The 24,268-nt window shown below is 38.0% G+C and overlaps 1 protein-coding gene across 3 annotated transcripts in view; it reads left to right on the forward strand.

Moving 5' to 3' along the window:
• Positions 1-5,019: 5,019 nt before the first annotated feature.
• The window catches only part of MTCL3 (MTCL family member 3), a 40,287-nt gene continuing 21,038 nt past the window's right edge, over positions 5,020-24,268 (forward strand). For all 3 annotated transcript variants that reach the window (XM_079146250.1, XM_079146251.1, XM_079146252.1), the window contains exons 1-3: positions 5,020-6,138; positions 6,594-6,818; positions 8,530-8,688. In XM_079146250.1, the coding sequence (XP_079002376.1) occupies positions 5,035-6,138; positions 6,594-6,818; positions 8,530-8,688 (1,488 nt within the window). In that variant the 5' untranslated portion in view covers positions 5,020-5,034. The remainder of the gene's footprint in view (positions 6,139-6,593; positions 6,819-8,529; positions 8,689-24,268) is intronic.

Raw genomic sequence — 24,268 nt, forward strand, 5'->3', positions numbered from 1 at the left:
AAGAAACTTAGGTATGAAATATATTGAGTTTTCAAAAGGAAAGTAGAATAGATTTAAATAGAGACCAGTTGGAGGAAAGAGAAAAAATGTGCATGGAAAATAAAGTTATAATATTACCTTCAACTGGAGATGTTCTATGCATAGGTGAAAAGATTGACTAGGATACAAATGCAAAATCAGGCTTATACATATAGATTTGTAAATTGTGGTATTTTAAAAAGGCACTGAAGACAAATAAGAAGCAGGCTTGATAGAGGAAAGAACTAAGTTTAAGTTCACGGTAAAAGTGAACTTGAATAAATCACTTAACATCTCTGAAATTCAAGTATCTGTGTTTTAAGTGAGGAAGATGATATTTACTTCATAGGTTTTTTTGTTGTTGTTGTACAGAGTGAAAGTTACTTAAAAACTATAGTCAAATAGATTTCAAATGCTGCATTATGGTTAAAGTCATTATAACTGAAGGGCAGACATTTTAAGCTATGTATTTCCTAAGGGATTCAGAGTTGAGCCTTCTTCTCTTGATTGAAGATCCATATCTTGCTGCGCCTGCAGAGTAGATGATTCATTACTCCGCAAACAGATATTAAAAGGTCAGTTGATGATCCTGCTTCTGAAACAGCAAAAATAATGCCAATGTCTTTCTATACTCTGGAAAAATCTTTGAATAATCATCTTTGGGGTTTGCTTAAATGAAGAAGTATACTTTGAACCAGTAAATAAGGGAATAAAGTAGACAAATTTTTAGTTCAAAAGTTCATGTTCTTATGTTATATTTATATAGGTAAAGAAATATCTTACTTAAATATTGCTTTATAGTCATCCTATATTATTATAGTTTTCAACCTTAAAATTGTATACTACTAAATTATAAAGTAAAACATTTTGCTACACTGACCATTTAATTTAAGCAGGTATGATAACCCATTCTTGATTCTTATTAGACTTTTTAAAGTTACTAATTGCATTGAAATAAGTATTTATACCTCAGGAAAAAAAACTAAAACAGAGCTGCCTGAAGAGAGTAACAAGTCAGGAGAAGAACTGACTGTTTTGTGTCCCTAGACTATGTTTACAATGTCAATATTTTATTAGAAGAGATTAGAGAAATGTTTTAGGCACTTTGTATCTACTTTGGTTAAAATAAACCTGTAAATTTGATATTTCTTAAGTATATTACAACTCAAATTTGGGTACATAACAAGATTACCTAACAAATTCAAAATAACTTGTAATTACAGTTTCACTGTGCTAACCCCCTTATTTGGGTGATATGCTAGTCAATGTTTGAGCTTTTCATTATAGATGTCACAGATGTCATATTTTTCCCCTTCAAAAAATACTTGAAGAAGAATAAGAAAATTATCTCAATTTTCATCAATAAGCTTGAGCCTCCCCAGCACAATTCTTGAGTTTTCTTTGTATACCCAGTACCTTGGACAGTGCCAGGAGCACACCATCTCAACATCTATTTTAAGACAAGAAATGATTTTGTTATAATACCATATTTATCTCCTATGTCACTGGGGATATTAATCTCTGGTGCTTGAACATGTTTTTTATTTTGCTGTAGTAATTGCTTGTATGCAAACGACTCCCAAATTGTTTTTATTTTATATTTAAGGCAAAATATGCACTAGGAAAATAAAATCTTTTAGACTAAAGTTCATGTTAGCCTAAATAATTTGTTATTTCAAATATTTATAATTTACCTGCAAAACCACCATACTAATGTAATAGGAATATAATTTTGAAAAATTCCCTTTCTCAAACAGTGTTTTATTCTCATCTTCAAGTTCACAAAGCAATTTTTATAGGTAGGAGGGAGGTTCCCATGTCTTCCCCAACAAAACCATCCCCACAAAAATAAGTAATAAATAGTCAACTGGGGAGGAAAAAGAATTTTCTACTCCAATTTTTAAAGCACTGTTACTGTGTAACAGTGTGGATAAATGTAAAAGCATAAATTCTTAGTTCTTTTTTAAGCTGATATCCTATAACTTCATTCTTCCTGACTCCTGTTCCTGTGCACTACAATAAACACTGTGGATCCCAGCAATTGATCCTTGTTTTCACAGAAGAAGCTGGCATTCAACAAAGGAGACAGGCAAACGTATGCAGGGCGAACTGGTCTGCAAATGATCTCCGTAAGCCGATGCTTATTCGGCTTGTATTAAATTGGTGGTGGCTTCCCAAGAACCCTTTGTCTGGAACGGTGGGTCTGGCAACCATTATCTCTTCGCGGAAACGACATCCGAAGACTCCGCCCGCGCTGGGGGTGGGGAGGGAGAACCTCGTGGGGAGCTCGACTGAGAATTAAAGTGAGTGAACAAAGAGAACTCCCAGCAGCCGCCCGCCAGCGCCTCGCAGCTGCATCTGGAGAAACCAGTCACGCCAGGAAGGCTGTTCGAACCCGCCTCCCTGGGAAAATAACTCAAATAAATAATTGATGGAGATTGATCGGACCCGAAACAAAGCTTTGCAGAAAACCAATGCATCCGATTTTAAACGGTTTTGGAATCCTCTGCCAAGTACGGGATATAAGAGTGGAGCCACGACTTTGAGGGCAGCAGCAGATCTTCCATCTCGGGCGTGGCTCTGGCCTTTTTGTCTTCCTGTCTCCCTCCTCCAACCCCCACCCCCCACCCCCGTCCCTGTTTTCTCCTTCCTCTTGAAAGTAATCTCTCTTTCATTACTTCTACCCTGTCCTTCTTTGCAATCCCGCCCTCTCCCCTGCCCAGTCCGGTGAGGTCAGCTCATGAATACCACTGCACTTCCTGGGGAGCGTCTGGCACTGCTTGGTACCTCCAGCGTTCGCGTACTGGAGCTGCAGCTCAAACCCTGCGGTCGACAGCCGAGAAGTAACCCGCTCAGAGGGCAAGTGAGTCTTGTGGTTACCGCCATTGTTTGGAGAAATCCAGTGGGTGTGAAACTGGGAAGAGTGGGCCCAAAGTCTTGCTCAGCCAGAAGTCGCATATAATACCATGAAGATGAATTTTCCTGGTCTCTGAAAGACAGTGGAATAGACCCTGAGGTTTCCGGAATGTCAGAAGGAAAGCTCTGTTGATTTGCAGCAACTTCTTTCAAACATCGCCTCTGCTGAGAAGTGAGCAGTTCCTCTGGATTTCTAAAGGGATGGGGATGAGAGATGGGGTGGGTCATAGGGCAGAAAAAAAACTCGATATTAAAAGTGTTATTAATATAGGCCTTGTCAGGTGACTTGGGTGGCAATTTCTACAGGGGAAAACTTGAAGAAATGCAGCATCTTGTTACTTTATGGGAGTCAAGTGACAGCAGTCAGATGCCTTTGATTGTGGAGTCCAGTTATTGGAACCAGAGATTTCTTCTGTGGTAAAGCTGTCTGGGGCCAAGTGTAAGCTTATCTGATGGCCTCTCAGCTCAAGAGTGGTTCTGTTAACTAAAAATGAGTTTGCATTGGCAATATAACTTTGTTGGTGGCCCACGTTAGGCTGACCCATGCTGATTAAGTAGGCCAGATAGTCTAATAGCACTGTGGCTCCAGGAGAAGATGTAGAAAGAAAGTTGATGGAACCCTCATCCCCACCACCAGTCATCTTTGTTCACCTTTATATTCCAAAGTGAGTTGGAAGGAAACAGAAAGAGAGGTGGAAAAGCTGGCTTTCAGTAATGTTTTTTTTTTTTTATAAAATGAGTGATTAATACATGCTAAGTTGTAATACTTAAAATAGACAATAACAGGAATAATTCAAGTAAAATGACTGGAAGGTAATCTTCTCTTCTAAAAGGAGGAGTTTTATTTTGTTTTGTTTTTTAAGAAGAGCTTTATGCTTAGTAATGCCCTTTCAGTGCTTTAGAGAGAAATAATATATCCAAGGAAAAAGAACCAAACTGATTAGTGAACTAGCTGTCTCTCTAGCAAGAACCCATGAGGCTGTAGCTTGCTTGCTGTTTTCCAGATTACAGAAGGCAATGATGGATATATCTTGCAAAGATACACAATGGAAATTGATTTTACTATCATGAGGAAAATTGCAACAGCCTTCTGGGTGCTGGGTCATTCTGTCTTCAAATCTGGCTTTATAGGAGGGAGTGGGCACTTAAACTTTCTTAAAACTTAGCCTATTATATACCATCTATGACAATCCTTAGGAATGAAAATAGATTCTATTTTACAATTACACTTAAAACTAAAATGATTCACAAGAACCACAAAACTGGTAAGTGTAGGAAAATTCATCTCCTGAAACAAGAAACTGCAGACCTGCCTATCAACTTTTCCAAAAGTATTTTTTAATATAAAAATAATCCCTTTAAGGCTAAAAATCACTAAGCCTAATGCCACTTTTTTCTTGAAACAGAGGTTTTGTCATTCATTATTTATATTTTTAATCCTACTCTAAATCAAATTGGTTACATTTCTATTTCTGTAAAGACAATATTGGGACTTGGTGCTGCCTGAGAAGTGTCATTAATCCATTTCTGGCAAATTTTCTCCAGGAATCTACATCATAACCTTTTTCCTCTAATCTATACTTAGGAATACTAATTAAATGAAACCTTTTCCATTAAACCAGGGTGTTAAATACAGATTCAATGGTGAGGTAGCCAAAGTTGAAAAAGCAGAGGTTTGACAACTCTGAAGCCTCTTTCCACCGTAACCTGTCCCCATTGATTCTTTTCTCATCCCATATGTTCTCCTTTCCAAAATTTGCTACCTTGAGAGTGCAAGGTTAGGTGTTTCAAATCTGTCATTTTACTGACAGACTGAGATGGAGACAGCGCCACCTTGGGCAAAATGAGAATTGACAACTCTACATCCTATTTCTAAAGTCAATGCTTCTTCCAGTAAGTGTCTCCCAAAGCTCATAATTTTCTGGGTCTTCTCTTGTACAGCAAAACACCCTTTGCTCTGTAACAATGCAGACATGTTGTACGTTGCTCCTCCTTTGTTTCTGTCACAGCTTCGAAGGGAAGGTTGGTGGCGGTGAGGAAGATGATGAACTAGTGATGGACGATTCCAAATCTCTTCCGGTAGGGTCTTCCTAAGCGGCCATGAGTCAGCCACCGACCGGGGGCGCTGCCCCTGCCGCAACCGCAGCTTCTGCCGCCGCAGCAGCCACCGAGGCTCGTCTGCACCCGGAGGGTAGCAGTAGAAAGCAGCAGCGAGCTCAGTCACCCGCTAGACCGAGGGAAAATTCTCTCCGACAGACAGCCGGGGCCAACCGGTCCCCAGTGGGGGCCGGCACCAAACTCAATTCTGTTCGGCAGCAGCAGCTGCAGCAGCAGCAGCAACAGCAGGGTAACAAGACTACCAGCCGCGCGGCGCCTCCGGCCTGCGCCCGAGGAGGCGGAGGCGGGGCGGAGAAGGCGGCGCCGCTGGCGCCCAAAGGGGCTGCTCCCGGAGCTGTCCAGCCCGCGGCTGGTGCTGAAGCGGCCCCCTTGGCGACCCTGGCCGCTGTGGGCGGCAGGAGGCCGGGGCTGCCGGAGGAGCCATCCCGGGAGCTAGAATCCGTGCCCTCGAAACTCGGGGAACCCCCTCCTCCCAGGGAAGGAGGAGGAGGGGACGGGGAAGGAGGAGGAGCCGGCGGCGGCTCCGGGGAAAGGGAGGGGGGCGCTCCGCAGCCGCCGCCGCCCAGGGGCTGGCGAGGGAAAGGCGTACGCGCTCAGCAGAGGGGAGGCAGCGGCGGGGAGGGGGTCTCCCCTTCGCCGTCCACTTCTTCTGCGGGTAAAACCCCAGGCCCCAGCAGCAGGAACTCCGGAAGCGGCGTTGCGGGGGGCGGCAGCGGCGGCGGAGGGAGCTACTGGAAGGAAGGATGTCTGCAGTCTGAGCTCATCCAGTTCCACCTCAAGAAGGAGCGGGCGGCAGCCGCCGCCGCCGCGGCTCAGATGCACACTAAGAACGGCGGGGGCAGCAGCAGCCGCAGCTCCCCGGTCTCTGGCGCCCCTGCCATCTGTGAGCCCCTGGTCCTCCCTTCCACCTCCCCAATGGCGGCGGCGGCGGAGGGCCCCCAGCAGAGTGCAGAGAGCAGTGCTAGCGGCGGGGGCATGCAGGCGGCGGCGCCCCCTTCGTCGCAGCCGCACCCGCAGCAGCTCCAGGAGCAGGAGGAAATGCAGGAGGAGATGGAGAAGCTGCGAGAAGAGAACGAGACTCTCAAGGTGAGGAGGATGGGGGAACTGAGTGGAGGAGGGGAAGCGTGGGCCTCGTAGGATTAGGGCGTGTCCCGGCGCGGGTTGCGAGGCTACTAACCTGTTAGGGAGCCTTAAAGAGGGAGGACAGCAATAAATTAGTGGATTTCGTAGGCCCTGTCCAGATTCGAAACAGAACCTGACACAGTCTGCATTAGGTTTTTCACTTAAATTCAAATCTGGACCGTCATCTCTCTGATTATTATGGTCTGTCCCACTTCCTGGAGACAGCTAGAGTAAGAGCTAGAAAAGACCTTAAGTGGGCCCTTTTAAAAAAGTTTCTTCTTTATTCAGCTCCTTGTCACTACTGCCTCTTGAAAAGGGCAAAAAGTTAAGAATCTGAAGCTAGGATGGGGTGTGTACGGTGTATGTCAGCGGGGCTGGAGGCTAGGCTGATTTTGACCCGCGGTCTGTCGCCGCCTCAGAACGAGATCGATGAGCTGAGAACCGAGATGGACGAGATGAGGGACACTTTCTTCGAGGAGGATGCCTGTCAACTGCAGGAAATGCGCCACGAGTTGGAGAGAGCCAACAAAAACTGCCGGATCCTGCAGTACCGCCTCCGCAAAGCCGAGCGCAAAAGGCTCCGCTACGCTCAGACTGGGGAGATCGATGGGGAGCTGCTGCGCAGCCTGGAGCAGGACCTCAAGGTCTGCAACGCGGGGGCTTGATGGCAGGTGCCAGGGGCGGAGGGTGGCAACTTTGGTTGAGGGCAGTGTGCGCTGAAGGCCTTTGATTGTGAGGGACAAAAGCTTTAGGGACACGAAATGACGCTCGTTGAACACAAAATCTTAGGGTCCCAGAAGAGGAAGAACAAACAGGTGGGTCTAAAGAGTTCACTATTGTGGAAAGAACACTATTGCAGAGATCAAGCTTGTGGGGGGGCTCTACTGGTTTTAACCCTGACTTTTCCAGAACTGGTGGGAAGAGCCCTCATTCCTAGTAGGTTGAAACATGGGCGTGGCACAGCGCAGACTGTGGCCTTCATCTGGAATCCAGTGTTTGTCTTCCAAATGAAGGTTAAGGGCAATAAGGCACTGGGGAGCATCGCGATTGACACCCAGGACAGGAGCAGTTGGGAACCTAGGGGAGTTAAGATTTCTTTCTCCAAGTTCCCACACCTCACCTTCCAGTATGCCTTCCTTTCTGTCGGTATCCCTTAAGTAACTCCTGGAAAGGAAAACGTCCAAATCATATCCCATGTGGAAAAGGGAGAGTGAAGCAAATGAAATTTGTTCCTTCAGAAACTCCCAGGGGAGAAATCCTAACCTTGAAATGCATATTTTTAAGACGGTCATGGTCTTTTCTCTTGGGTTCAGTTGGACTTTAAAAGAATTGACAATGCAAACCAGATATTAAATTTATCAAGTCAAACAAATATAATTTTAATTGCATTTTCACTAAAATATGAAAATAAAATGTAATTACAGTACATTTGTTTTAAAAAAAGCTACGAGTGAAATTTTACGAAAATCACTGTTGTATTAAAATTTTTTTTCTTTTCCTAAAATTTGTCAAATGCTCAGTATGCACCAGGCACTGTGACAAGCATTATTACATTCGTTACTATTTCACAGGGTTTTAAAAAAGAAACCCTAAAAGGTAGAGTAATTAAGGTAAACATCTCACAAGTGCAGAGGCTACACCTTTAACAGAGGTTAAATGCTCAGTCCTGGAACATATCTAGGAAGTAGCTGGGCACGCTCCCCACCTCCTTACAGCCACAGTGTGTGTTCTAAGCCTCTACATCAGATTATAGCCACTTTTCTTTCAACCCCTAAAATTTTCCAAATAATTTCAAAACTTGGGATAAAAAATTCATAGTTAATAAAAAAACTAATGTCAGGGACTAAACATTTCCCTAAATTTAAGTACATGGAATTCTAGGTATAAAATCAAAGTGCAAGCCCCTCCCCCACTTGTAGAAACTCCTCTTTTTCATTCTTTTATGTAGGCAATAATGGAAGCATCACCTCATAGTTTTGTTAGAGGAGATATGTGCAATTTTTTTCTACATGTGACTAAACACAGTAGAACATTTATTACCATGGTGTAGTATAGAAGTTAGGGAACAAAGTCTAGAGCCAGATTGCCTGGCTACTTGTTAGCTGTGTGACCTTGAACATTATCACCTCAACTCTCTAAGATCCTTAATATAGGAATAAGTTTCTTTATTTATAAAATAGGAATAATAATAGTATTATTGATCTCATGGGATTAAATGGATGATATGTGTGAATGGTTTGTACATTAAGCATTTGGAATGCTGGCTGGCACATGAGAACCACTGTATAGGTATTAGCTCCTAATACTTTAATATGAATAAAATTTTATTTTATTATTATGAAAACTTTATTTTAGGTTGCCAAGGATGTATCTGTGAGACTTCACCATGAATTAGAAAATGTGGAAGAAAAGAGAACAACAACAGAAGATGAAAATGAGAAACTGAGGCAACAGCTTATAGAAGTTGAAATTGCAAAGCAAGCTTTACAGAATGAACTGGAAAAAATGAAAGAGGTCAGTATTTGCTTATTTCATGATGTATGTCTATTTTTTTGTTCTTTAGAAAAGAATTCCAAAGACCAATATGACTACTAAAGTACTTGTATTTTTAAATGATCTTAAGATAGTTTGCTGTTCTTATCCAATGTAGGAACAAGTACCTGATTTCATACCAACAAATGAGTACAAAAGAAAAAATTCTAACTTGAGCCTGGCCTCTAGCTTGACATACCATGAGTGGCAACTGATGTTTCATTCCTATGTCATCTAAATGTTTGTTAATTAAATAAATTACATAGCAAACCATATATAAAGGGTATCAAGAGTATGAAGGAATGACCCTTGTGCTAATTGAAGGTTAGAGTTTTGTGAAATTACTATTCAGTTTATAGAAATGTAAACCTCTTGAATGAACAGGGCTGTAAAGGCCATTCCGTCTGCACTAATCATTGCTTGAATTTTCTCTCTAACAAGTCCCCCTACTCCATAGTCTTTTAATACTTAGAATATCACTAGTGACTAACTCTGAATATCTTCTATACCAGCCAGTTCTATCACACCATAGTTCTGCCTAAAAGTTTCCTGAAATCATTTAATTTTAACTTGAACCTATCCATCTTAGTTCTATACTTTAGGGTAGAAGAGTCAAAGTTCTCTCTTCAGTGTTAACAATTTGAAGATTCCTACCTTATTTACCTCAAGTCTTCTCAAAGAACAAAATAAATATCACAGAAAATAATTGGAGAAGCAGAAAAGTTCAATAAATAATTAGCTCCATGATAGATATTTATTTAATTTGAACTAAAATAATATTTTCTTTGAAAACTACCTGAGTATATAAACAAGTACAACTTTGAAAACTAATATTATAGAGAATTAAAATTATTTCAGAGACTAGCAGAAGCACAAGTGACCTACTGAATAAGTTCCTCTGCTTGGTTATACACAATTCTAAAGAAAATCCTGATTATTTTTTGGACTGAGATACTGAGCCACCTGTAATTTCTTTGCTTACCTCAGAATGGTACAAAAATATATTCACCATGTAACAGTGAAAATATCAATAGTTTGGTTAAGAATATGAAAGTGTAAGGACTTTATAGGATTCTTTTTAGTGGAGTAAACTATTTTTTGTGGTCTTATTGTCTGTTTATATTATCCTGACATAGTGACTTTAAGCATCTTTTTAACATGACAAAACAGGGAAAATCATTTTGATTGATATGTGTTCCTTGGCTATTAGCTACGAGTGGTTGTGTGCTATAGTAGAAAAATATTGAGACTAAGAGCCATATCACCTATCTTCACCAGTGGGTAACTGGGTAACCTTAAAGGACCTCTAACTTCTATTTACCTCTGTTCATTTAATTATAAACTATAAAGATTGTTTTAGATGATTCTCAACATTTGCCACTGCATACTTCTATCATGAAATTTAGGACATTGCCATTTAAAGAGCCACATAGATTGTTTTTTCTAAAGTTAAGAAAACAAACATGAAATTAATATAGATATAAATATATATTATTTTCAGCAGTAATGTACAATTAAGAGTGTCATTAAAAGTTTCATTTCCAAGGATAAAAAAAATGAAGTAGCTAGCTGTATTAGTTTGATAGGGCTGCTGTAATAAAGTATCAAAAACTCAGCGACTTAAATTACAATTTACTTTCTCCCAGGAGAGAAACCCTAAATCAAAGTTTCAACAACAGAGTGGGTTCCTTTTCAGGGCTGTGAGAGAAGACTCTTTCAGGCCTGTTCCCTTTGCTTATAGATGGCCATTTTCATGTTCACATGACATTTCCCTGTAGTTATTTCCAAATTCCCCCTTATAAGAACACCAGTCATTAGATTAGGGCCACACTAATGACTTCAGTTTAACTTGATTAACTAACTTCTGTAAAAATCCTATCTTTGAATAAGGACCCAATCTGAGGTACTACAAGTTAGTGTGTTAAAGTCAGACTTTGAAGAGGAGGATGGAACAAAAAGAACACTTTTCAACACACATAAGTAGCCATTTTATAGCTTCCTGTGGACAAAGAAAAAATCCACTGTCAGTCTCATTAATTTCCATTTCCTGTTCATACATCACTTGAGTTCTCTCATATTCTTTATATAATTATAAACGTTCAAGTAAAAGCAATCATCACTTGATTACTAGAGATAAAAGAGAAACACCTTGTAATCTGGCCTCATGTGAACATTCTTCCAGTGAATATATGCAAAGTTGTATTTGAGAATAGTGTAAGAATTTTCTGATTTTCATTTTGGAAGCTTTTCTGGTTTTCTGGGAAAGGGTAAGTTGTTCAGATATCACCTGTCCATTAGAAAGATGGAGACCTTGCCCATATTAAAATAAAAATTAATAATATGACTTCCCCAAGGAAGGAAGGCTTGGAACCTGGGAATGTCCTCAGGACAGTCATTGTGAAGACACATTTCCTTGATTCTGTTCCCACACACTTCCCGGTAACTTTTCCTTCTTCAGAGCCTCAGTTCTGGGCTGGGAAAATGCTGCAGTGCCAGGCAGTGTAGGCATATATGTTAAAGTCAAAGAGACAATTACCATTCTCCTTGGAGTTGTAAAAGCTGAACTCCAATCCCTGATTAGCAAACACAACCATAAAACATAGGAAATTTAGGAGTAGTTATTCAAGACAGCAACTGTTAAAGTAACCTTTTATTAAGAAAAATAGTACTGGAAAATAGGCAGTGATGGGAAGAAGAACAGAAATAGAAAAGGAGAGAGTGGCATGTAAGGATTTGAGGAGTACCAAGTGTAATAAAGGATAAATGAAAGATATTCTGGCAGGAATGTTTCGTAATCGTTCATTTTTTGAGATGTGCCTTCATAGTGTCTAGGAAAGTATAAGAAGTTGAAAAGGCATTTTAAAATGTTTATAAATCAGAAATGTTTTAATATTTTTGTAAAGTTAACTCAGTTATCCTCTAAGAAGATAAATATTAAAACTGAGATGCACTAGTAACTTGCTTACTTTGCAGAGTAGGTATTATTAACTCTGTTTCCTTGGTTATAAAGTAAACACATATTCAAATGTTTTCGAGTATTGTCCACATGGACTTTGTGTCATTCTACCAGTGGAGAATAACAATATCAGCCAAGTTCGCCATTATGAAGAAAAGACACTGGTTATGGAGTAAAGTCATAAAATGTTTAACAGAACATTCTAAAGAGAAGCGGTCTTCTAGGTTTTAGTTCCTAATATGGAGTCACATAGATATTGAACAGCACCACTGGGATCAAATAAACCATCTGCTAGATTCTGGAACCATTTACTAAGGCTTTAACTAGATTCTAGGGTATTGACCAATTGCTCTCAGGGCTAGTGGTTGCACTAAGTCCAGTGCACCTGCTCATATCCATCTGCTTATCTCCCACCCCTGAGAACATGTAGTAGACAAATGGGAGCAAAGAGAACTGAGTAGTGGCAGGATGGAGGTAATTAGTTTAGTCTTCTGCAATGTGTTGCTGGTATGGAAGCAGCTGATATTCTGCCAACTGCAAACAAGAGGGACCTCTTAGAATGCTGTCTTAAATCTTAATAGCATTCTAATTCTGATTATAAAACACCAATTGCTACTAGCAGTATGCTTTCTTGCTGAAAAAAAAAAAAAATGCCTTTACCTTCTATGACCTGGGGAAAATTATAGCCTGTTTTTCAGCATCACAAATGATCAGAGACAGAGGTTTCTGTAAAACTTATATTGTGAAAACAGCACCTAGCTCTATGACTGCCAGAAGGGGTTTATGCACAAACAGGATGAAGTGAGGATCTGAAGGAGCCGCCATACAACACATTCTCTGTGTTGGGTGAATTTTTGCTTCATTAGGTCAAGGATCATTGCCCTTCATAATTCTGCTGCTGTGGAAGGGAAATCTAGTTTTAAAACTTTAAAATTTCCTATACTCTTTAGGAGGGAGGGCTCTTCTAATGTCACTTTCAAGGTCTGGCACTTAAAGAAGCAATGATGGCAGACTTTTGAGCAAAGAAATCAGCAGAGGACAACAGAGAAGAAACAATGAGATGGTGATGAGAACTATTTGCTAGATCTTTTTCATTTTAGAATCTGTGTACTTTGTGTTTTCTCATTCTTCACCCTTGCATAAGAGTCTTAAAAGCAAATAATTTTTTTAACTTTCTCCAGTTTTTGCTGTAGAGGGCTATTAACTGGCCAACTGCAGTAACATTGTTTATCTTGGGACTTTATTTTCTGCACACTTGGTTAATATGTCCTATCTATTACAATACACTTTCATTCTGGAACACCAAAGTAATTAGCACTATAAATTTTAACAGTCTCTCTTTTCTTTCTTCTTCTTCTTTTTTTAATACATTGAGCGTAAGTCTATATACTCAGATTCTTTTTACACTTTAATAGACAAATAAATAATTGATCATAAGTATACCTGATTTTGATAGGGCACATTAATCAAAGTTATAAAGTACAAAAAAAAGAGAAAGACTAAGTGATTAATCAATGAAGCTACTCGAGATTATTTTAATGGGGAATTTCTTTGGCATGCAAATATTTCCCCCTTATTCTAGTAGTTTATTAAAGTTTGATAATGGAACAGTAATCACTGATATTTTTTAATAAAATGACCATAAATATTTTAACTGCCTCAATTAAACCATATTATTTTAGACCTATCTTGTAAAACCAATAGGTTGTTGAATAATGTAGATAGGAATAATAGAGACTAGATTTAACATACAGTGTACCAGGTAAACATTGAAAAGTTTGTCTTCTAGAAAGTGATCATGTGTTTTGAGTGCATTTTAAAGCATTAACCTATTTAATAATTATGAACTTTGTTGAATTTTTTAAATGAAATTATATGTGCAGTTACTTGAACTCTGAACTGATTCCCAAGATTCAGTGTTGGGTAAATGGCTGATTTACCCAGACACCAAGCCTCCAGCAGAATTAAAGTACTATACAGATCAGAAACTGGTGGATTATTTTGTGAAATATTTTGAACTTTTATTATAAACTTCAAATTTCTGATTATTTACATAAAAATACAGGTCAGCGCTGTGTACCTCTACATATGTAATGAGATTCCAGTTCTTTTTCAGTCTGAAATTTTAAACTTTATACTCTTGAAACTGTAAAGCACCATACAAGTATAGTTTTTACCTGATTAGTTATCTCTTAGTACATTTCCAGTACCCATCTAAAAAAGTCTATTGATTTTGGTGTTTATAATATAATGAGCTTCATCATTCAATACATGTATATTTAAATGTGTTACATTTTCTGATGAACTGTGTTCATGGGGGCTAAGTCTCTACCTTTGTACTCTCCTTAGAGTCTAGGTTAACATGGTCCAAGGGCTCTGGGCTGAACTTTCAGTGACCTACCCTGAAAGGTTAGCGGTTTACCTGTACTAAATGTATTCATGCAGTGATGTATAGAGTTATTGAAGGATTGTTTGCATCTTTGACTTCTGTATTGACCTACCTAAAGATCTGACTTAAAATGTTTCACAATAAAAGCATAAAACTATTGAAACAAAGTTTTAAACTTAGGTCATGTAAATTCTCTGAGAAGGTAAAGGAAAATGTAATGGAAAGGTTGTACATTGTTACGAAACATCTCTGAGTTTAGTAGCAACCAAGACAGGGAAAGAAATATTGAGAGAATTTCTTTCCTCTTTCTTAGCTATGATCAGAAATGGAGGCAAAACTGAGTTTCACATTAAGCCTCTGAAGCAACTATGAAGAAAATCAATTATAGTACAGCAAAATTTTGGCAATTATAAACAGATTTTACAGGAAAAAAATGGATAAGCCATCCTAGAGTCTAGAAACTGATTTTGATGCCTTATCAGTCATTCCTTGTGACCTTGAGCAAGTAACCTGAAATTTATAAGCATCAGTTTCCTTATTTGTAAATGCAAAAACTAAGCTGAATGTTCTCAAAGGTCCTTAGAAATGTCATTTTGTACCTTGTCAGTATTCCATTTCTGTTCTCTCGGAAAGTTTCACAGTCAGGTATGAAATTCAATTCTGTTACTATTATTTAATTATGAAAATTAAATTTTATATGTTTAGTTAACATAATTTTTTGGTACTATATGTTATAGTTAACAGATATTCAATGAACAGTAATTTAATACCTGCTATAGTGTACAGTGTGGCTATATAGAAGATATAAAGATATAGATGAGAAAATATTGTATTAAATTCCTAAGTTTTCTCTCACTGAAGAGCCCTACTTAAGGGCTTTTAGCACAGAGTGTGAGGCATACAGTGACCTCTCTGAGGGTTGCTATTCAACATTCAGAGCCTGGTTTCATGCTGTAGAAATCAGAACGAAAGACTGATTGTGGGACTGAGGACAAGGGGAACCTACCCCATAATCTGGGAACTATCTGATATAGCCTTAACTTTCTACCCTAGGAAGACACAAAGACCAAGTAAACAAAGTGTTCACTGTCTTTTTCAATAAATAAACCAGTATATCAAATGATGGCACCTAGACACTCGAACTTGTGCAGAAAGTCTCCAAAGTTGGGTTCCTATGTAATTACACAGTTGTCTGGGGTGAAATCTGCCACCTCGAAGGTTGCCAGGCTCTCACCACTGAGTTTGGTGCATAAGGTAATGAGCATAAGGCCCCAGTTAAACATCCAAACATTTGTATTTTTTTTATTATTGACATTTAATTTATTGTCACTCCCTATAACTTTGATGGGTTTTGAAGTTACAAGTCTTTATGTTTCCAAAAGCCTAATAAAGTTCTGTTTGAAGTTGCTTGACTTTTGTATGTGTGACAGATTCATGCAGAAACAGCCCCTGTTAAAAAACTTTACTCTCTTTCTTAAGGGACTCTGGGGCTGTAGCTGTGGCCTAAATGCTCCATGCAGTGCCCTTAGGCTTTGGGATAGTAAAGAACAACACTGTTCTCTACCACGGCCACCCTTTGATGCCCAAGAAGGACCTTGCCCCTGGCAATGGATGGAAATAGCCTCTATCTCTGTCTCAGCCTTTTATATGAAGTTGAAAACCTATATACTTCAATCTAACTTTAATTTAGCACACATTTACTAAGCATATGTATGAATATATAAGAGACAGCAGATAATGTCACCTTGAGGGTAGTCCCTGTCTTCAAGTTAATTATTTTTTGCTGGAAAGACAGCCTTGTAGGTGTTGTTCTTTGACAACAGCTACACACATTCATTACTGTACCAAATGCTTTGATGTCCACTATCTCAACAAGTCCTTTACAAACTAAACTCTAGATCTGGTCAGTATAGCACCCTCCACATCGAGTTCAGTGCCTAGCATGTAGGCAATTAGACCCTTTTTTCTGCAGTATGATAATAACTTATTTCATACTCAATTTATATATATATATAGGTATATATATATATAGGTATATATATAGAGAGAAAAGATCTCTTTTTGATCAAAAGTATTTATGTTCAATTACATATATATACATATATAGAATATGTATATATGTATTTTATATATATGTGTGTGTATATATATATATATATATAATTTTTCCTATGCTAGACTATAAAATCCCTCAGCCTAAGGACTGGATCTATCATATTGATTGTTGTATCCACACATGCACTTAAAAAAAAAAAAAAAAAAAGAATCTGACAGAAAACTCATAAATAATAAGTAATTTTGAATAGAGATTGTATGGTTATTAAGCAAGGTGTTGTGCCTGAAAATAATAGAGAAAAGTGACTCAGAACTAGGATTTTTTCCACTGTGCTTAGTGCAATACAGACAAAATGAAAAGTGAGCAGATGGAGCCTCACCTGACTTCCAGGAGTGAAGGTCTCTTGAACCTTGCTACCTTCTAGAAACTTCTAATTCTCTACTTTGCTTCTTTCAATTCCAGTCATCCCCTAGAAGCAGCAAGTGGTCCAGGAAACAGGGTCCCATAGGGGTTCTTGGGAAGGACAATGAAAGCAGGAACTCAAGGGCAAGAGGACAGCTCTGACACCCTGGGCATCAGCTCTTAGTTTAACTTGTGTGTGCTTTGCTGACAAAATGTGAAATGCAGATCCTGTTACCTCTAAAGACTATCCAATTAAATTTGCATTAACATTTTGGATAGTTAACAATAAGCAGTTAATTTGACTGGAGAAATATAAGCAATTACTCCAGGGCTGCAGTTACTCAGTAGCCACCAGTGCGGAGGACTAGTTAGATGCCCATGACTGTACCAGATAATTTATATTTAATTATGTGGATAATAGTTTCCTTTTAGAGATGAAGACCTCAAGGCTCAGAGAGGTCAATATCACCAGTATGCAGGCTAAGTCCACAGCCAGATCAGTCTGTCTTTACTAGCCAGTGGCTTTGCTACAGACACTCGTTGCTCTTCCATAACCACTTCAGGGTTCTTCCAGACCTGTAAAAGACGTGTCTTCCTTAGGAACCTTAAGACTCTAGTAGCTCCAAGCATTGCATCACTAGGGCCTATTAAGAGATAGGCAAGCACAGGGAAAAATTTATTTTTTCTCACAGAAAGGGAATCTTTGGAGGAGAAAAAAAAGAAACATAGATTCTGCCTTCTTTTTTTACAGACATAATAGTTATGATATTTCAGATACATCACTTAATAACTTACTAGTTTAATCACCTCCTAAAGGAAAATATTTTCTCTATTCAGTCTGCTCATAAGTATAACAAGAGACAATGTGAACGTGCTTTGTAAACATTGAGGTACTGTATTAGGTGTTGTTGTTTTATTGTCACACAGCCTTAGTTTAGCTGATTAAGACTCAATTCTAGAAACAGCTTTTGAATCCATAAGAATGAATCCTTGGATCCATCTAGGACTGCAGATACTTTACACAGGCCTTTGAAATGTTTTTGCCTTCTTTTTTTATGAGTATCTGTAGCTCTCTGAAGTGCCTTTTACTAGCTTGCCTCACATAAAGTCATTCTAAATTCTTTCAGTTGTTCCTATGCTTCCTTCACTGTGCTTGTCCTGAAGTCCTTGCTGCTTCACCATCCCTTAGCTCATGTTTGCAGATGTTTTGGGGGACAGGCAGACAATCCAGCTACACTGTCTGCCACTACATGGCTTATGATCCGATGGGTCCCATTTGTCTGTCTCCTTCTCTTCTGCCCTATGAATCTTCTTCCTAAAGAGAAACACCTCAGAAGACAGATGAGGTCTCTTTTTTGATCAAAAGTATTTAAGTTCAAGATCCTTTAGGTTGCTTTGTAGCTTTTATTAACTCCACAGCTAAATCCTATGCTCTCCGAATTTAAGAACTATAATTCTGTTTAATTCCATACACACTATTATACATGAAAAACTAGTAATAAATGCTGAGGCAAAATAAAGAAGTTTTTAAGAAGATAAGCTTGCTGTCAAAGAAGCACATCATTAGTTCCCTAAATTAGAATTTACTTGGTTCCTTTGTTTTTTCAATGCTTGTGTTATTTTTGAGTAAATACAGCAGGCAAGTTTCACTGCATGTTGGGAGGTATTTTCCAAGTTGAGAATTCAATTATGTCTTGATGATTTTAGGCTCAACTGAATTTTAATAGAAAATAATTATTTATCTGCTATTTCTGTTCTAATTATGCTTTTACATTTCAAGGTCAGTTAAACTGATCTTTATCCAGATGGCAAATGACATTTTCAGATGACATTTGAAGATGTCATTTAGCTTCTCTTCTGACATTTTCCATTTTACACTTACTTATTTCACTTAATGGGACCATTTGTATTCAGTATGATTCAACTTAGAAGTGCTTAAAATTAAAAATTCAAAGTATTCTATGTTCATCTTCTGTCTACCTCAGTTATTTCCAATTTGTCCAGCCAATTTATCATAGGCAGAAGTGCTTAATAACATTAACTATGTTATTTTTTCCCTCCCTTTCTTACCATTTCATTAGCCAAGAACCTTGACTAATAGTAGAAATAATTGGGCAACCCAGTTCTTTTTTGTATTCAGGTATATAATGAGCAACTGTTATGCTGGTATGTAGTTATAGCCTTTGTGTCCTTGCACATGGAAGAATTTTAACAAGTTAATCCATCTATGTATGCTTAGGAGAATCTTGTATATGGAAAGAATTGTCTTTCAAGGAAAAAATATAACTATTGTATTCACTTATTTAAAGATACGACTAAAATTAGAATAATTATGTCTGAAATGATTCTGAATGGAGTTATCCTGTTTTCAATTGTACTCTTGTTAACTTTGAAGAAGTTTTTGGGTGGGAATACATATATGTTTTTTTCAGTTTTCCTAATTACTAAAATAAAAAATGAAAGAAGGAATTTAAAATGCTTCCTTTACTTCAGCCCCTTAGACTTTAGCCTGGTCTTTGTCAATTTAATGTAAACATATAGACTTAAGATTGTGAGTATTAAGTTATTCACTGTTATAGTAATAGTTTCAGTTTTAAAGCTAGCTTTCATGTACACATAGTCATAAACAATTCTATATATTCAAGCAATTTCAGTACTTAATTGACTTTAAACCACAACTTCTACATTTCTGAACTATGTTTAAATAATCTTTAATCAATTAGCTAATGTTCCTGACTTGGTTTTTCAGAAAAAGTTTATATTTTATAAGCTGATTTCCTTTTAACAATAGCCTTTGGTTGACTTAACACAGGAATGGCATTGTGAAATTATTGAGTCAAAAAAATTTCCTCATATATTATGTATTCTATTCTATTAACGTTGGCTGTTTTATAGTGGACAAGTATGAGATGTCTGACTTTGTAGACTAAATTATCTTCTCTCTCAATATTTCTGGATATTTATCTTTACCCTTTCTATCAGAATCCCCCAGTGGGAAAGAGAATCCACCCTACATGGTTGAAATGAATGGGAATCTCTCACAATGGTGTCTGTAGGATTAAGGGAATGAAGCAGAGCTGCTGAAACATTCAGAGACCAGAAGCACTTAGAAACCACCATCACCTCTAGAGACACAGTGCTACAGAGACCAGTGAAAACTGGAACTATGGAGTAGGGTCTACAGAGTGGGATCATTGTCCAAAGGGTAGCCTTACAGTGGTGTTGGAAAAGTGAGGAAACTGAAGAAACACTCTGACCCGTATCTCCACCTTCCATCCTTCACCCTTCCTGGAAGTGCTGCTTGTTGGCCAAAACCAATCAGGTGTCAGGTGAGGGGGAACTTGGGTAAAGCAGGATGTGGAACTCAAATTCCTGGAGCACGAGATGGGCAGAGAAGGGAAAGAAACCTTAGTAGCTAAAGGACAATAACCAGTTCAAAATATTGCCCGGCTATATCGAGGTGATGGTCTTTGTTTATAAGAAGCCCAAAGCATGTAAATCCTTTAATATGAAAATGAACATTTATTTATTCATCTCAGAAAACTTTTCTTATATTATGGACTGGATACTCACATGTGCTCTACTTTTTTCTTCTTAGCATTTCCTACTTTGTATTCCTTGTTCCTGGCTTCTCATCCTTTCTTTGACTTTTTTCATTCTTTATCTCTATGTCTTTGGACAATTTCTCAGGTTCTCAATATTTTTGAATCAGTATTCTGCCATGTCAATTCTGCTTTGTAAAGACAGTGCAAAATTTAATTCTTGCTTTGAATTTTAGTGTCCTTTGAGTTTTCTTATTCATGGCAGTTGTCTAGTTTTCAGAGCTTAATCTCTTCTTGTGACCTTGTTAGTTCATAGAGGCCATTTTTGTGGTCTTATTAAGAATACAGCATTCTCTAGAGCTGTCTTTCGTTTACCATAGTAAATAGCGTTCACAGGTAGATTTTTGTTTTTGCTGTTTTCTTTCCTTTTAGTTGATTTGAAAAAAATGAACCTAATGTATTTTAATAGCTTTATTGAGGTATAATTTACATAACATAGCTTCACTTGTTTTAAGTGTACAATTTGATGGTTTTTAAAGTATGCACAATTGTGCAACCATTATCTTACCCCAATTTTAGAACATGTCTCACTCCATATGATCCTTTGTGCCCATTTGCACTCACCTTCTGTCTCAACCCTAACCTCAATCAACCATTAGCCTGTTTTCTATATCTATAGTGTTTAATTTCCTGAACATTTCATATAATTTTAATCATACAATATTTGGCCTTATTTGCATCTGGCTTCTTTCACTTAGACCAAAGTTTTTGAGGTTCATCCTTACAGCATATATGAGCACTTCATTTCTTTTTATTTACAAATAATTTTCAATTGTATGTATCTGCCACATTTTATTAACATTCATCAGTTGATGACCATTATATATCTTCCAAGTCTGTGGTTATACTACTGTGAACACTCATATGCATATTTTTGTGTGGATGTGTTTTCATTTTTCTTGGGTGGACACCTTTAAGAAGAATTTCTGGGTCATACAGTGAATTTATTTTAACTTTTTAAAATAACTACAAACTGTTTCCAGAATGGCTGCACCATTTCACATTCCCACCAGCAATGGATGAGGGTTCCAGTTTATCCGTATTCTAGACAATACTATCTCTCTTTGTTGTAATAGCTATTCTGTTACATAATAAGTAATATCATACTGATTTTTGCATTTTCCTAATGATGTTGAACCTTTTTCATGTGCTTATTGCCCATCTGGGTATTTTATTTTGTGCAATGTTCATTCAGTTGTTTTACCCAGTTTTAGTTAGATTTTTGTCTACATGCTTTCTAGTTCTGATTTAGGTTCTTTTTATATTCTGATACATGTACATGCATATAATGTATAGTGATCAAGTCAGAATAATTAGTGTTTTCATCTAGCTATCAGTTCTGTGTTGGAAACCTTCAAATTCTTTAATTATTCTGAAATGTATTGAAGTCTAGATTATAGTAAGGCTGTAGAATATTAGGACTAATCCCCTCATCTAACTGTATTTTGGTACATGTTATTCACACTCTCTCTGTTCTTTCTCCCCATTACCTTTCCTAGTCTCTAGTAACTGCTGTTGTACTCTATCTGTGATGAATGTTTTAGTTTCCACAAATGAGTGGGAGCATGTGATGTTTGTCTTTCTGATTTCTGATAATGTCCTCCAGTTCCATGCATGCTTTCACAAGTGACAAAATTTGTGGCTGAATAATAGTCCATTGGGTATATATACCACATTTTTTTAATCCATTCATTTATGGTTGGATATCTCACTGATGAGTATCTTGGTTATTGTGGGTTGTGCTGCAGTAAACATGGATACAGGTGTCTCTTTGATGTTCATAATTTCATTTTCCTTGGATATATATTCAGCAGTGGTAGTGCTGAATCATATGGTAGTTTTATTTTTAAATTTTTTGAGGACCTTCCATAGTGTCTTACATAATAGCTGTACAAATCTAAATTCCCACCAACTGTGTTTAAGAGTTCTCCTTTCTCTTCATCCTTGCCAGCATTTTTTCATATTGTGGTTTTAATTATCTTTTCATTTTCTTATTGATGTCTTTTGAAGTGAAAGGGATTTAAGTTCAATTTGTGCACACTTTCGTTTTATTGCTTGTGCTATTGGTGTCTAAGAATTTTTTTGCTTAATTTATAGGAATATTTGCCCAATGTTTTACTGTAAGAGTTTTATGGTTTTAACTCATATATTCAGATTTAGGATCCATTTTGGGGCAAATAATATATATGGCATGAGTTAGGAGTCTAAATTTATCTTTTTGAATGTGAATCTCTGGTGGCCACAGAAACATTTGTCAAAAAGACTTCTCTTTTCCCTATTGCCTTCACCAAATGCACTTTAATATCTTTATTTTCATTTATTTTTAATTATTTTTTATTTGTACAGATTGCATTTTGATTCATTGTACACAAATGGAGTACACCTTTTTGTTTCTATGGCTGTGCATGATGTAGATTCATACCAAACGCATTTTTATCTCCTTTTCCCATTTTTCTTTCTAGTTAAAGATATCATATTTGGATGTCAAAATGTTTTCATTGATTCAATGTTGGCTCAGTAAAATTACTGTGCAGATCTCTCCTTGGTCCCTGTCATTGTATGCTTGTTATCAGTTGCTCCTCTCAGATCCAAAGATGCACAGTGACTTGCTCTGCACATCATCTTCCAGTTCCTGATGGCTGCATTCACCTAGCACTATACACTGAAGCTCTCAGGTACACTGACTTTGAGGAAGACATGAATCCTAGAACAATCAGAAGTATCTTATAGTTGCTCTTTGCCTAACTTTAGTATATGCAAAACATAAAACTCGACCTGGATGCTCCTGAGGCTTTTCTGCCTATGCATCTACCCATGAAGTTCTGGATAAGGAAAGCTGTATCTCATGATTCATTGTGGAGTTAACCATCTAGCTCCTTCCCTGCACAGTTCCAACTTGTATTGAAATTGTGTTGACCAGAAAGTTGCTGATTGTGAATGGGCTAGGATACTTCTCCAGATACATGAAGTGGTGTCTATGCAATATATATGCATGTACTGGGGAAAATAAAGATGCAGAAATGTTGGCTTCCTGGTTATTTCTTTTAATAACTCTTTTGAGTTGTGTTTTACATGTAACATATTTAATCCATTTCAACCATACAATTCAGTGATTTTGGAAGTAAATTTTTCAAGTTGTACAACTATGACCATGTCAGTTTTAGCACATTTATCACCCAAAAAAAGATTTCTCATGCTAATTATTCTTGAACTCTATTTAATATTTGGTGGGCTGCCAGGGGTCAGAGACAGTGTGGCAAGTCCGCAGCTGCCCACTGTGGTGCTCTGTCCGTGTGAACCCGTTGAGTGTCAGCTGGCCGGCAGGCAGCAGGTAGACGCTAGGTTTGCCCTGAAGTCTGGCTCTCACCTTGGGCCTGGGGCTGCCTACGACCAACGCACCCTCTGACCTCTTGTGGCTCCTTCCTGGGTGTTCAGGCGCAGGACATGCCTGCAGGGTAAGATAAGGGGGAATGAAAGCATCCCCAGCTGTCAGTCTGCCATCCTGGCCAGCCATTGGTCCACTTGTCAGCCTGTGCTCGGCAGCCATTGGCTTAATCCCTAGCCGGAAATTTAACTGCTCAGCTATTGGCCTGATGCTTATTAGCCCGGGAAATTCAACTACTTAAGAGAAACTCGCCCGCCATGCTTTGTGTGTCTCTCTCTCTCCTCTCTCTCCTCCCTCTCTCTCTCTCTCTCTCTCTCTCTCTCTCTCTCCTCTCTCTCTCTCTCTCTCTCTCTCTCTCTCTCACTCTCTCTCTCTCTCTCTCTCTCTCTCTCTCTCTCCTTTCTATATTCATAGATTTGACTTTTCTAGATATTTCACATAAATCAAAATCATACCATATGTGATCTTTTATGCCTGACTTCTTTCATGTAGCATATTTTTGAGGTTGATTTGTTATATCACTTATCCATAGTTAATTTTTTAATTGACTCATAATATTTCATTGTATGAAGATCATATTTTACTTATCCATTTGCCAGTAGATGGATATTGGGTTGTTTCCAATTTTTTACTCTTCTGAATAATGTTTCTAATAATATTCTTCTGTGACTCCTTCATAGATTATGTGTTTATTTCTCTTGGGTACATGCCTGAGAGTAGAACTGCTGGGTCATGTGACAAATTTATGTTTAACCTTTCAAAAAACAGGGAT

The sequence above is a fragment of the Sciurus vulgaris genome (genome assembly GCF_902686455.1).
Source record: "Sciurus vulgaris genome assembly, chromosome: 7".
NCBI lineage: Eukaryota > Metazoa > Chordata > Mammalia > Rodentia > Sciuridae > Sciurus > Sciurus vulgaris.